The sequence below is a fragment of the Labeo rohita genome, chromosome 7 (assembly GCF_022985175.1).
Source record: "Labeo rohita strain BAU-BD-2019 chromosome 7, IGBB_LRoh.1.0, whole genome shotgun sequence".
NCBI classification, from domain to species: Eukaryota; Metazoa; Chordata; class Actinopteri; order Cypriniformes; family Cyprinidae; genus Labeo; species Labeo rohita.
In genome coordinates this window covers 44119560-44134984 of record NC_066875.1, presented here as the reverse complement: position 1 = coordinate 44134984, position 15425 = coordinate 44119560, and the positions used below count along the sequence as shown (strand labels likewise).

The following is a 15425-nucleotide window of genomic DNA, read 5'->3' as shown; positions in this document are numbered from 1 at the left end:
AGTAAATCAAGAATTTTATCACATATATATTATTTGCATAGTAAAATATAATTAAAAATTAAATTATGATAATACTTGTATAGTCATTATCTAACAATATTTTAAACTTTAACCTGATTTTGCAGGAAATTGCAGGAAAAATGTAACATTTCAACAGTGAGAATTTGAGCTTGTTATTTGTTGAGCAACTTTATTTTGTTGTCCATTTCTATTTTTATTTTTAAAAAATTTCTATTTAAAAATAAATAAATATTAAAAATGTAAATTAAATGAAAAAAATTATGTTACATTAAGATAAATTACATTACGATTTATTTATTTGAATTGCATCCATTTAAATGACACATTTTTAATAAACTTAATGTGATGCATATGTCACTCAGTCATACATGAAACAGGTAAGAAACAGGTGACATTTCTGCACTCAAAAAAGTTTAAGTTTATATTTTCAAATTTATTAACTATTTGCATTTACGTGATTTTATTTAAATCATAAAATTATATTTTCAAAAGGCATTTATTCAAGTGGTTTAGAATCAGCATAAATCTTTTCATTCTGAAAACAGTTTATTCAGTTAAAAAGTATAAACATATTAAAATTATTATTATTATTATATATAATGTTATATATTATTAAAAAATTATGTTTAAACTTTTACTTTTCCAGATGGAGAAGTTACCTGATATTTCCATGATCTGGGAAGTTTAAAGTCAAAGTTTTAATATTTAATTGAATGTAAAAGTGGTTTAACATGGTGAATATACGGCTGACTCTGCAACAATATTCAATTTGATCAAATGTGTGAGATTGAAACAAACTGGGTTTTTTAATGATAAACAAATCTGGTCATTGTGTAATTAAAACATTCAGTTTATTTATTATGGAAATATTACCCATTTCATTTCAAATGACAATGCATCACATTTGTTTATGAGTTGTGTGTAATCCAACTGTGTAATGTAAATGGAGGGAAATTTTATATGCGATTCACAATTTTAAATTAAGGCCTAAGTATTTGTCCACTTTTTTTTTTTTCTTCCAGAAATTGGCTTAAATGTGATAATATAGAGAAATTTTAGTAGGTTTGAGGTTGTAGACTTAAGTATGAGAATTTAAATAGACTACATCCTTGATAAAAACTTGGTTGGTTTAGGTTTAGTGTGTCAAACAACAGCTGCGCTCTTGATCAGAAGTGACGTCTCTTGGAAACCGAGGCCAAATGTCAGTGTTGTGTGATTTGATACCGATGGTATCAGATGTCCCTCCGCTCACATAAAACGCACACCCTGGTCATTGTGCCAACGTTTGCAAAGGGCAGGTCACATTTCATTTTCAGCAATTCACTGAATCTGCATCACAGTTGGTAAATATTGAAATGTTTTGCTAATAACTGCTTAAAGGTCACATATCAAAATGTTTACATAGTGGCTTAGTAACAGAATACATTCACAGGTAATATATACTCAATTGACAGTTGGCACAATATAATATAAGTCAAGAGAGAACTTGAAGCATTCAAGCAATTTGTTTAAAAACAGATTAATTTAGGAATGAAACAGTGTAACACTTACGATACTGACACTGCATCAAGATCTTTTCTTGTTTATTTAAGAAATTTTCTTATGTATTGTGAATGTGTACTGACAGCTCTCATTAAACAGACAGAGCTGATACTGACAAACATATGCAACACACTATATTATAAAAGCACAGCTATGTGACTTTAATTATAATGGATTTAGATGAGGTATGCTTTAATTAAACTTAAAATGTTTTAATAATGTTAAATGTTCTGTTAGAGTTTAGGCCTATTAAAAATGATGTCATTACTTAAAAAAAAAAAAACATTTATTAAAATAAAATAAATAAGTGATTCAAAATTATTTATATATTTAAATATATTTCATATATTTAAAATATACTGTCTTTATGTTGTGTATTATTTGGAGATTCACTATTAAAATAGATTTATGATTACAAATTGTAATGGTAGGTGCAGTTAATCTTGATTAATTAAAAAATGTGTGATTAATTAAATATTAAAAATACATGTGATTTTTAAAAACTATTTAAAATTTCAGAATACTATATGCATTGTGTGTGTGTTTTACATAAAATGCACACACACACACACTCATATATAGGTGTTTATATATTGCATATGATTTTGTGCAATTTAGAAAATGTAATTTGACATTTTCAGGTGTGAAAATTTGATTTAATTAAATATTAAAAACAAATGTAACATTTTGTAGCTATTTAAAATTGCACAGTACTATATGCATTGTGTGTGTATATATATATATATATATATATATATATATATGCACATACATATAAATGTAATGTTTGATGAACATTTGATGACCAAAATTTTGACTTCTGGGAAAATTAGAACATTCTTGGAAATTAAACTATTATTATTATCATTAATTTATAAATTTATAATATGCATCCTATATAAAATATACATGAAGTCTTGTATATTTAAAAAAAAAAAAAGCATATTGCATATTAATGTATATTATTATTATTATGTGTACTTTTATTTTTATTTTATTTAACACATATTTGATTTTTTCAGGTGTTTAAATGACCACTTTAAAATTTCCCAACATTTCTAGGACCTTTTGAATCCTGATGATCAATTTATTTCCTGCACTAATTGTCGATGGAAATGCACCTTTTACTATATATAGCATCAAAATTCCCAGGGTCACAAGAAACCTGGAAATATCTGGGAATTTTAAAACAGTGATTTCCACCCTTGGAAAAGTCCAAGTTTAAACATGTCATCTATAAAATGATTTTAAAAGAAACCTTTCCAGTAATCATCTGGAAAGGTCACGGAAATTCAAATGGTGTGGGAGTGCTGTAATATTAATGTGAATGCTGTGGAGAGGATACATTGTCCTGTGCCATCTGTTAGCTTGACATCTGCCCTGAATATTCAGCGTAAACCACCCTGAAATCCTCCAAGCTTGAGACAGAGAAAGAGTTTGGCAGGAATTCAAACGGAGCTGAAATTCCTCATCCTTCCCCTTTGGCTGACCTTGGACCAGTCGTTTTTTCACACTGCCCTCTTATACAGCAGGACCTACATTTGACCAGCAGCTCATGTCTTACAGTAGCTTTTGTGTTTGTATAGAATGCTCAGTGGATCAGTAGAGCCGAAACTTTTTTCTCTCCAAATGCCGGCAGACCCTGCCCAGAGCCTGTTATTGTCTCTCTTCTGGAGAACCAAAGGGTAGAAGGGGCGGTTCCTCATTGTCCTAAAATAAAGCCGTGGCACCTGGGAGGATGACAGCAGTGAAACCTTTCCTGACATTGTCTGCATGGTGTCATTGTCTAACGAAGCCTGGGAACAACGTTATTTCCCTGTTATGAGCCAGACGTTCTGCACGCTGCCAAATGCAGACGTCTGATTAGGTGTGTTTGCTTTTGTCAGATGATGAGTTGAAGAAATACTCCGAGGCACTGTAAAAGCAGAAGAGATCGTCTGCAGCTGGAACCAGTGATTTTGTCAGTTACTGAACTAAAACTACTTAAAAAAAAAAAAAAAGAAAGTAAATATTAAATATTATATAAAATATGAAAACAATTAAACTTATTTTATCTAATAATTTAATTTATTATTATTATTGTGATTTAATTCAATTTAGTTCAATTGAAGAACTAAAATTAAACTAAAAGTTAAAAAAGGATATATATAAAATAATAACAATAATTGTAATAATGACTAAAACACACAACAAATACATAAAAATTGTAACTAAAATTAAAATATTTTATATAAAAAAAAATAAGATACATTAACAAAAACTATAATAATACATCAATGATACTAAAATACCACTGGCTAGAACCCTAAAATCTTTTGTAGGTAATACAGGACTTTAATCCAGCAAAGGCCTGTTTGCACAGTCATGTGATACTGACCTTTTAAGTGTCTACAGAAAGTCAGACAAATGATATTGAAAGCTCAAATCATGCAACTTCTTCATTAATTGTATGCAATTATTTTTCAAAACCATTGCATTAACAATTTTCTACAGAAGTCGTTTCTTTAGAAAATCTGAAAATATAGTTCATATATCCACCTTATATTTCCCATAAGAGTGGGCACGGCTATTTGTAAATTCAATGGGTCTGGCTTTTGGTACAAAACAGCTTGTTTTGCTGCTTGATATTGCAAACTGGTGCCTTGCCATATTATTTTAATGCATTATCTTAATTATGAACACACTGGTTTGTAGTGCAAACATTTTTACCCTTTACTGCAAGTTGTTATTAGGGGTTCAAGTATGTAGTGCTGAAACCCTATTGTAACTGTTAGAATGGTCATGGACGAGTGATTTCCACATAAAACTGATTGTGCAGACCAAACCGCAAGTCGTAGAGACTTGAAACTTGGAGGGATGGTAGTACTCACACCGCCTACAACGTGAACAAGGCTCATCCCAATCGGCCTGACGGGGGCGCTACAGCAAAAGTACAAATCTCTCATAACTCCTAAACCATTGGTTGCAGAGTCACGCCTTATGTTGTTGGAATATTTCGCTCATGCCAGACAAAACACACATCTCAGTTTCAATCGTTTTGTTGTGAGTGTTTCGCTCAAATAGAGGTTACAGGAAATCATGGAGGTTGGCACACTTTGTGACGCTATAAGAGGGAACAAACATAAAAATGGCTATAACTAGGCAATCAATATGAAAATCACTGTGCATGGTCTTGGTCCAAAGTGCCACAAGTGCACAGCTTTGCCTCTGAACCACTGTCAATCAAACCGTTTTTTTAATGATTGAGAAGATGTAAAAAAAACTATTTTTGCAAACTAGTCCTAGGTTTTTTCGCTCAGTCTGGAAATAAACACCGCAGTGCAATTCTCAGGACTCTCTAGATCAATAATTATCAAACACATGTTGAAATTGACCATTTGGGAAGCTATAACGGGGTTGTTTAGAAAAGGGATCTGTCCAAATATACCCAAAAGCCTGTAAAGCCTAAACGAAAACTCAAAACTTCACAAAACCCGCTGAGGTCATGCGACAGGTGATTCTAAACAAGCATGCAAAGTTTCAGGGAGATCGGACCACAGCTAGTGCTATAACAGCCATAAATGTTATAAAAACATCATATTTCTATGGTAAATCACCTGGATTTAACAAAAATGCTTTTTTAGTAACTGATTTAGATAGTTACTGGCTTGCTAAATAATATGTAATGTCTTATTCCTTATGTGATTAAGTACCTAAAGCACTTGAACCACCGGTAATCACTGCACTGCTATATTTCTTCCCTACAGTGGCTAATGAAGTGGAAGTCTTGCACATTCACAGAAAATGTCTTATTCTGCATTTTGGATTTTGTTGTTTCATGCACTTTTCATTGTATTTTGATTTCTGCACCAACATCACACAGCAGCTTCTATTTCAAGGCAAAATGTTTAACAGATTAAGGAGCGGAGGAAAATAAATAGCCTTGGCTACATCTGTGTTGTAATCCATCTTCGTACCTTCCCATTTGCTAATATGAAGCAGCACTATGCGCATCCTATGGGAACATTCCCAGAGAATGATCTCATCCCTCTCTGACGGGCAGCATGCTGAACAAACAGATAAATAATGTGTTTACTCACTCAGGACTCAACTGTGCAATAGAAGAGAAAGAAATGGTTTTTGATGGAAAACTAGCATCTGTTAGCTAAAGCCTCAGAGGAGCCACCACACACACATACACACACACGCTGTAGTATTCCTGTATGGGCCGTACGTTCACACACACATGCACTCAAGAGTGTTATGGCAGGTGTGAGAGGAAGTGTGAGTGTGTTTAAGTCGATCCCAAAGTCTCTGGCGTATCTGAGGTCAGAACATCACACGTGATGTTTTGCTACCGGCCAGAGTTTTCACTTTTACATTTAGCAGATGCTTTTATTCAAAGCAAAATGAAGAATATAACAAGCGATTCATCTTAAGGAGACAATAACATGAGAAGAGCCTGCAATACAATGTTTAAAAACAGAGACTAAAATAGTACAAACTATAACAGGGAGGGATTTATATATGTATATATATATATATATATATATATATATATATATATATATATATATATGTGTGTGTGTGTGTGTTCAAATATAAAAATAATTTGTATCTTATATAAATATATTACATATAAGTTTAAAATAAAATATTAAAATAAAATATTTGATTTTATGTGACTTGTATATAGCTTAATGTATTGTGTAAATGGTATGTATATTTATTAAATCTGTCTTTAATGTGCCTTCTAACTTTTACATTTTAATTCAATTTTATAGTAAACATAGGTATACAGTAAGTCAGGACAGATGTTAGATGAATATAGACCTCGGGCAGCACCACAGTGGCTTTAACAGCACATGCACGTGTACATGTGTGTGCGTGCAGTTATTGTTTAAAAATACTACATGCTGTAAGTGGTGTTGGTGTGGGAGGGCAGAGAGAGGGGGTGTTCCTTTAGCAGGGCAGCCAAAGTACAATGTCTTCCTCTTGGCTCTGTGTCTCTCTCTCCCTCCCCCTCTTTAAGGTGGGGCTCATTTCCTCTGACACACACTCTCACACACGCACAGTCAGTCTTACAGTACCAGACCATCATCGCCTATACACTGTACAGCAGCGCCTCATACTTTCTTTATCGTTTCTCTAGAACCACAGGATGACTGTAAGGTCAGTATGAGAATAAGAATGTGAAACTGTTGTTTCAAAGAATCCAAAGGTCATGTTTTTGTTGTACAAAACATTAGGTACCAAAAATATTTGAGCACTTTAACAAATTATTATATTTACAAATTGTCCAATAAAATATCAAATCAGTCAGTGAAGACCTGGAAAAAGCTAGCCGTTCACGTTTTTAAGTATGTTGGTAACCAAATTCCATTGACTCCCATAGTATGGACAAAAATACTATGGAAGTCAATGGAACCCATAACTGTTTGGTTACCAGTATTTTTTTTTTTTTAAATATCTTCATTTGTGTTCCAGGTTTGGAACACATAACAGTGAGTAAATGATGATAGCATTTTCATTTTGGGGGGAATGTCCCCTTAAATTTCAAAAAGTTTAATAACGTTCTCAAAAACATTATTTACACATTGTTTATGGAATGTTCAGTTGGATGACGGTTTAGAGAACATTCAAATGTAACATTCCCATAATGTTTGCAAAATAATAAAATGGAATGTTGTCTTTTAAAACATACAATATACAGATATGCATTGCATAACCAAGTAATTAGTCACATGAAATTTAGAGCTCAGGTTATTGGCTTTTACGTGGTCTCATGAATAAAGATCTCAAATCGTGTACTTCGAGACAATTCTGTGCTATTTAAACAAGTTGGAATGCTAACAGATAGCTTTATCTAGGTATTATAGACCTGTCATTTGGATATTTTATGTTTTCAGAACATGTGCCTACTGTGCACACAATACATATTACATAATGGTATTATGGTAGCATGCTATTATGAACACAGCCTGTCTGTCTTTTCAAGTGAAAGATAATGTGGAGCACTACAGATGATGGTCACCAGATGGCAGTAACAGATTTGAAATTCTGTTCATGTGATCAACAGCTGATATAGAATTAATGCTGATGTCTACCAGGAGAGGGCGTCAATGAAATCATGAAGTGATGAGTCTGCCTATAAACCACTGTAATGATGTAGGGACTCTTAAATGCACTCAAAACTTGAGTTGAATAATGACAATATTGAATTAGTCTCATATCTGAAGACGTTTGCATCATTGATCCTGTTAATTTTCATGTTTATTACCATTGTTTTTACTATCACTTTTATAATTATTATTATTAGTAGTAGTAGTAGTAGCAGCAGTAGATTAAAGTTAAACACTGAATATATTAAAATTACTACATAGGCAATATGCGTATTATTATTATAAAATAGACTAAATAGGAAACACTGGCCGTTTGCAAAAAAAGGACTTCTGTGGCTTAATGTTGCTCAGTGTGTTTGATCACATTTGTACATTTTTATAATAATAATAATAGTATAGTACTAGTAAAAAAAAAAATAATAATAAAAAAAATGAATAAAAGATTAAATGAAAAATGGAAATTTACAAAAATATTGTGCTCCCAGGTGAACCAGTTACAATAATATATATTTTGTATTATATATAATATAATATATAGTTACTTAAATACACTTTGCTGATATTGATTCTTAAACTGTGCAATAATAATAATTTACATTTTGTGCAATAGCAGTCATGAAACTGCGCAATAACTAATTTAAACTGCAATAAACTAGTGCAATTTTGTCCCTCATTTTGCAGTCTTCCCAATATGCACTCATACGATGCAATTTCAATCATCCCATCAATCCAACCTTTTTAAATCAGGGGTTTTGGGGCATTTCCAATTGCGTAAAATCATCCTGGCAGCCGTGATACAACCAACCTTAATAAGGGTAAATGTATTTTTTGTCTAAATGCATTAGGTACAACTGATTTATCTCCAAGAAAGCATAATTGTGGTTCTACAGGTAAATTAAAGCCCAACCACTCTTCAAGTATTCTCAGAATTTTATGCCAGAATGGCTGAACCAAGGAGCATTCCCAAATCATATGTAAATAATGGACAGAAACTATTATTATTGTTGTTTTTTACAGCTGTAGCATAGAAATTTCCCCATTGTGGGACAAATAAAGGTTTGATTGATTGATTGATTGATTGATTGATATACAATACATTAATATGGAAACTTATTTCCACCCTGAGATAAAAAAAAATAAATAAAAAAGGCCATTTTTTTCTCATAATTCAGAGTTCCGAAAAGTTCTCAGAATTTTGAGACATACACTAAAAATTGCAAGAATGCAAACTTATAATAGTGAGGAGAAAAAAGTCAATTATAAGTTCAAATCTTATAATTCTGACTTTTCTTCTCAAATTTGCATGTTTCTATTAAAACTAAAAGTTTATTTTGTTGCAAAAACTAGCTTCTATTTACATATTAATATCATACAGATATATATATATGTATACTGTATGCTACTGGAATGTAACATAAAGTGTTTGACTTCAGGCTTAAGAGTCGGTCTATTTGTGGAGTCCTCCGTGGACTGTGTATTTGCACAGGGATTCCTGTTTATCCAGTCAGAAATACACTGCTCTGCACACAGACTCTTCATTCAGGCCAGGCGTGTGTGGGTGAATGCGAGCGTAAGTATCTGTGTGCGTGTGTGTACACTGAAAGACTTTGTGCTATAGGACTGGGATTAATTATGGTAAATTACCCCTGCAGTTCATTTAACACCAACCCAGTATGTCCAGCAAAACTGCATCTACTAACTTAAACACACACTCAGACAGAGAACTCCTTCACATCTAAAAACTCTCCAGGCCTGGACACTAAAAGATTAAAGAGAAACCAATGCTGGATACAATATCACACTGTTCTTGTTGACAAAACTGGAGATATGAGCAAGAAAATTATGAGATTTGACTTGTAACTAGATTTGCATTTCGTAAAGGACATTGCTTGCAAGGCAGCAAAAGAATTGTGTTAAAGTAATAATAAAAGGTTTTTGGTATTGTGCAATTTTTCTCCTGGCAGCATACAAGAATCAAAACAGTTGTATAGTGAAAAGGTGCATATGAATAGTTAAAAACTGCAAAAAGACTAAACCAATCACAATTCAGTATGCAAATAAATGTGAGAAAGAAGACCAATCACAAACATTACAGTGATGTCACTGCTGTCAGTCCACTGACATTCCATCATTTTTTAAAAAGTGTGATTATAAAAAAAACAAAAGCTGATTTAAAAAAGGCTTTTTCAACTATGACTCTGCTCAAATTCACAAAGACACTAAAATGTGCAATCAAGTCAGAAATTTCAAAATTAACTCAAATATTTAGCATCAAATTTTTCCATGAGGAAATTATCCGAGCTGTCATCTGTTAATTTTACAATTCTTTACTCCTGCTGTATGTCAACGATTGATTCATATGTATTTATTTTTAAGTCTCCTAGGGAATTTTAGGAAATCATATGAGACAAACCTGATACTTAAATGAAACATGACAGAGAACCCCATTAAGGCTCCTGAGCTATTAAAGAGCAACCTCATGGCAATCAGATATTCCTCTGGGTTATGCTATCACAGTAACTGCAGCAGTGCTAGTATTTATAGCATTACTGTAAGCTGCCATCGTAGTCCCGCTCTTTTTACAGACACAGTGAAATCATGAGCAGACTTTTGCATCTTTTAGTCTGTCTTTCAGCTTTGATGCTACACTAAAAGTTGACAAAATTAGCATGTGACCCTGGACCACAAAACCAGTCATAAGTAGCACGGGTATATTTGTAGAAATAGCCACAAATATATTGTATGGGTTAAAATTATCGATTTTCCTTTTATGCTAAAAATTATTAGGATAATAATTAGGTTAAGTAAGATCATGTTCCATGAAGATATTTCATAAATTTCCTGCTGTAAATATATCAAAACTTAATTTTTGATTAGTAATGTACATTGCTAAGAACTTTATTTGGACAACTTTAAAGGCGATTTTCTTAGTATTTTGATTTTTTTGAACCGTCAGATTCCAGATTTTCAAACAGTTGTATCTCAGCCAAATACTGTCCTATCCTAACAAACCATATCATACATCAATGGAAAGCTTATTTATTCGGACGATGCAAAACTTGACCCTTATGACTGGTTTTGTGGTCCACGGTCACGTATATACACACTGGCATTGAAAAGTTTGGGGTCGGTGAGATTTTTCAAATGTTTTTAGTCTCCTATGCTCACCAAGAATACATTTATTTGATAAAAATACAGTTTTCTATTTTAATATAAAATGTAATTTATTCCTGTGATAATTCAATAAAAACTGAATTTTCGGCATCATTACTCCAGTCTTCAATGTCACATGATCCTTCAGAAATCATTCTAATATGCTGATTTGCTGCTCAAAATCACTATGGCCTAATATCTACTGACCAAAATTTTGTCCCCATTTTTCATGAGCTGAACTCAAAGATCTAAGACTCTTTCTATGTACACAAAAGGCCTATTTCTCTCAAATATTGTTCACAAATCTGTCTAAATCTGTGTTAGTGAGCACTTCTCCTTTGCCGAGATAATCCATCCACCTCACAGGTGTGGCATATCAAAATGCTGATTAGACAGCATGATTATTGCACAGGTGTGCCTTAGGCTGGCCACAATAAAAGGCCACTCTAAAATGTGCAGTTTTACTGTATTGGGTGGTTGGGTCCGGGGGGATGGAGGGGGTCCGAAAACCAGTCAGTATCTGGACCACCATTTGCCTCACGCAATGCAACACATTTCCTTCACATAGAGTTGATCAGGTTGTTGATTGTGGCCTGTGGAATGTTGGTCCACTCCTCTTCAATGGCTGTGCAAAGTTGCAGGAACTGGAACACGCTGTCGTATACGCCGATCAAGAGCATCCCAAACATGCTCAATGGGTGACATGTCCGGTGAGTATGCTGGCCATGCAAGAACTGGGATGTTTTCAGCTTCCAGGAATTGTGTACAGATCCTTGCAACATGGGGCCGTGCATTATCATGCTGCAACATGAGGTGATGGTCGTGGATGAATGGCACAACAATGGGCCTCAGGATCTCCTCACGGTATCTCTGTGCGTTCAAAATAATCAAACAAATCAATAAAATTCACCTGTGTTCGTTGTCCATAACATACGCCTGCCCATACCATAACCCCACCACCACCATGGGCCACTCGATCCACAACGTTGACATCAGCAAACCGCTCACCCACACAACACCATACACGTTGTATGCCATTTGCCCTGTACAGTGAAAACCAGGATTCATCCATGAAGAGAACACCTCTCCAAAGTGCCAGACACCATCGAGCGTGAGCATTTGCCCACTCAAGTTGGTTATGATGACGAACTGCAGTCAGGTCGAGACCCCAATGGTCTAACATTCAAATATATGACTAGTGCTTGCTGTAGCAGTCTGCTTCAGAAACCCTCCACCTTCCACAGCTCCACCTGTATAGATCTGCTACGAGGTGATTCATGTATGCCATATGGGGGTTATTTCATGTATGTTATATGTGCAGCAGCAGTATTTCTTACATGCTCACAGCAGCATGTTGTGGATGCATTAGCAGTAGGAAGTCTCAGTACTTGCTCTGCAGCAGCAGCAGCGTAGCAGATCTATTCTGCCAAGACCAAACACATTAACATTGTCCTGTACATTACAATGCTAATCCCTCCAAGAGTTGTCATGACAGAAATATAAAGAAATTGCACACAAAACTTTTGAAACTTTTTGTACTGTATGCATTTAAAAATGTTATGGATGATGCATCTTTGCATTGTCAAATTTCTGTCCAATAAAATGCCCTTTAGCATGACAGTTTTTTCTTTGAATCATATGGGCTACTTCTATGATCCTATTACGGTATTTTTATGGTAAATTTTGAGGGCCTAATCACGATCCAATTACACTGTATGGAAGAAAGCAGAATGAACAATCATCAAAACTTCTCCTTTTGTTTTCCAAAGAAGAACGAAAGTCATGCAAGTTTAAAACAACATTAGGAAATGTACTACATCATCCAAATATAAATCCATATATCACCAATAATCTATTAGTTAAGAATGCAGTGACTGAGTCAGATAAAATCCTCTTCTCAATCATCTATGGTGGCCAGCAAAAGAAAGCCTTGCGTGTTCACTAGGTGTAAGGTCACTTACAGATGGAGAAAGTCTCCCTCTCCCTTTCTCTTTAAATTGTCAGACAGGAAGAGGGCTGTGATTTGGTGGCTGGCTCTATGAGACGCCACTTGTGTTCAGCTGGCCGCTGGAAAGGGAGGGTAGGCGGCAGTTACAAACGCTCCTCTCAACTCACTGACAGCCTCTGGCACTACTCGAAGTGAGAGAGAGTGAGCGAGAGCGAGACATTTCTGAGCATAGAGGGGGAACTTGTTCAGCGCTGGACTTTTATCATGCTGAACTGACCCTCTGGAATACTCGACAAAACAACTGCAAGGACAAGACTCGCAACGCAGGGATCATTTCACAGCAAGAGGCGAAAATGCTCAGCTTTGGTGAGTCTTTCATTCCTCTTCGGTGGAAACTTACGTACGACATTTAGCCACACCTGATTCAGAGCTTAGAAACAGATGTTAAGACACAAACACACATAGTTCACCATGTCAAGTTAAATGGCAACAGCCATACACACGCAGAGAAAGCTGCATTGCATGCAATCGCTGCATGAGTATCGTTTCGTTTGATGCGGTACTGAACTCCAGACGCTAATGTTTGGCATAATTAGATCGGATGGAGACAGATCCATCAACATGGTCCCAGCTAAACCATGCAGTCTGTCCAATGCATCAGTGGAAGCATAACATGCGCTGATTCATATTGCAGTTATGAGAGTAACATACGATTTATTGCCATTATAAAAAAGTTGAATGTTGTGTCTCAGAATAATTGAATGCAGGATTTGCTGGGACGGCTTTTAGTCATTGCATAATATGGAAATGGCTTGATTAGAAAAAGCTCTGCTTGCTGGGATTTGACAAATGCTTTTAATTAAAGGAGGAATTGTGTTCGTAAACAATGACAGAGGTGTTTAGGAGAGAGTGGTAATAAACGAGAAACGTGAAATCTGCCATCTAGACTAGTTAAACTAGCTATTCAGTTAGTTTGCAAGTAGCAATAATTAAACTAGCAAGGCAACCTAGCAACTACCATTACGTTTCATGCATAATTCAGTTGTGTTGTTGTTGATAGTAAGCAGTCTGATCATCAAGGAGTACAGGAAAAAACAAACAAACACATTTTCTAAAAGGTTTCACGGTCATTTATTTATTTAAATGCTACTTCTGTCAAATCATCATTTCACTTCATCATTTCCATGAACCAGTGTTGCTTTTGGTCTATTTTTTCTTTCGAAAGTCCTCAAACTAAACAGTATGACGGCTCTGCACCATTACATCAATGTTTGACTCAACGCATTTCAATGGGAAACAATTTCATACTGTGCCACTGAAATTACTGCAAATTACATTTTGCACACAGATGGAAAAAATTGTTGCAAATGACATAAAAATAGTGTGAATATGCCATTTAAACTTTTCACCTACATCTTATTATTTTAGGCCACTTTAGTTTTTTTGTACATTTTAATCAGCGAGTTTTATTACAACATTAGGTGCTAGTTAACTTACACATTGCAAACAGTCATTCTGGAAGGTAAATGAAATTGCATAGCTCAAAACACATTACCCATATTGCAATGTGCAAAAGCTTTTTTTAGCATTTTTAAACTGCTTGTAATGTAGAAAGCATGCGTTTTTTTCCCCAGGATCAAATTAAACAATTTACTCTAGTCTTCAAATGTTTACAAAAGTGATAGACAAAGTGAAGATGATTGTTGTTTTCCTCACTTGTAAGTCGCTTTGGATAAAAGCATCTGCTAAATGAATAAACCTAAGTGTAGACTATCAGCCAGAGAGCTGATCTCAGTGATTGCAACACGTGTTGGCAGATATGCTACTTTTGCTTCGGCCTAAAGCAGGCAAGCACAAGGCTGATATTTCATCATGAATAACCCAGTACATCTCAGTGATTCATCCAGACATCCATTAAGAAAAACACAGTTAGCTTGTGCAAGACAAACATACAAAGACTGTGAGCTGCCTTGCTGTCTGCTGCCTATTTGAGATGCTCTACAAAAGCAGCAGCGTCACTCACAATTGGTTTCAATAAAATTTGGTGTTAGAAAATGAGTCAGTTCTGTAAAAATAGGCTACATAACACACAAAATATTTTTTGTGATACCAAACTATATTTAATCCATAATTTCTGGTGTTATTTTAAGTAGCCTATATTTATTATAAACAGCATTCCTCTCTTCATCCACCATCTTGGATGGATTTTTTTCACCGAGCTTATCGCAATTCATTGAAAGTAGCATTTTCCCTAAAGGATACATGCAAAGCTGCCATACTGCCACATATTGGGCCTACTATACCCACGCCCAAGTGCCCATCACCTCCTTTTACATCTGTAACCCACTGCTCTCTATGAGAAACCTTCCGCTTCAATATACTGATGCAAAAGTTTCTTGATATTTTTGGATCATATAGTGAGTTTCTTCAAATATCCTGCAAACAAAATTGTCAGAGAAAGATGATGAAAAAGAAAGATGTCATCATACGTTTTCCACAAAAAATCAGCAAACTTGAAAAAACTTGAAACTTGAATACAGAATGCATAAAGTAAGGAATAATTGATGCAGGCCATTGAATTATTAGAAAATAATGCACACCCAAGGTGGTGATGTGGCCAAGACGCAAAGTAGGATTAATTTATTTTCTTACGCATCTCA

The 15425-nt window shown here is 34.6% G+C and overlaps 1 protein-coding gene across 1 annotated transcript in view; it reads left to right on the top strand.

The window, feature by feature from the left end:
- The first annotated feature begins 12914 nt into the window (after positions 1–12914).
- Positions 12915–15425, top strand: part of il16 (interleukin 16) — a 42852-nt gene continuing 40341 nt past the window's right edge. Inside the window, 1 exon segment of the mRNA XM_051115285.1 lies at positions 12915–13131. Within this exon segment, the coding sequence (XP_050971242.1) occupies positions 13119–13131 (13 nt within the window). The 5' untranslated portion in view covers positions 12915–13118.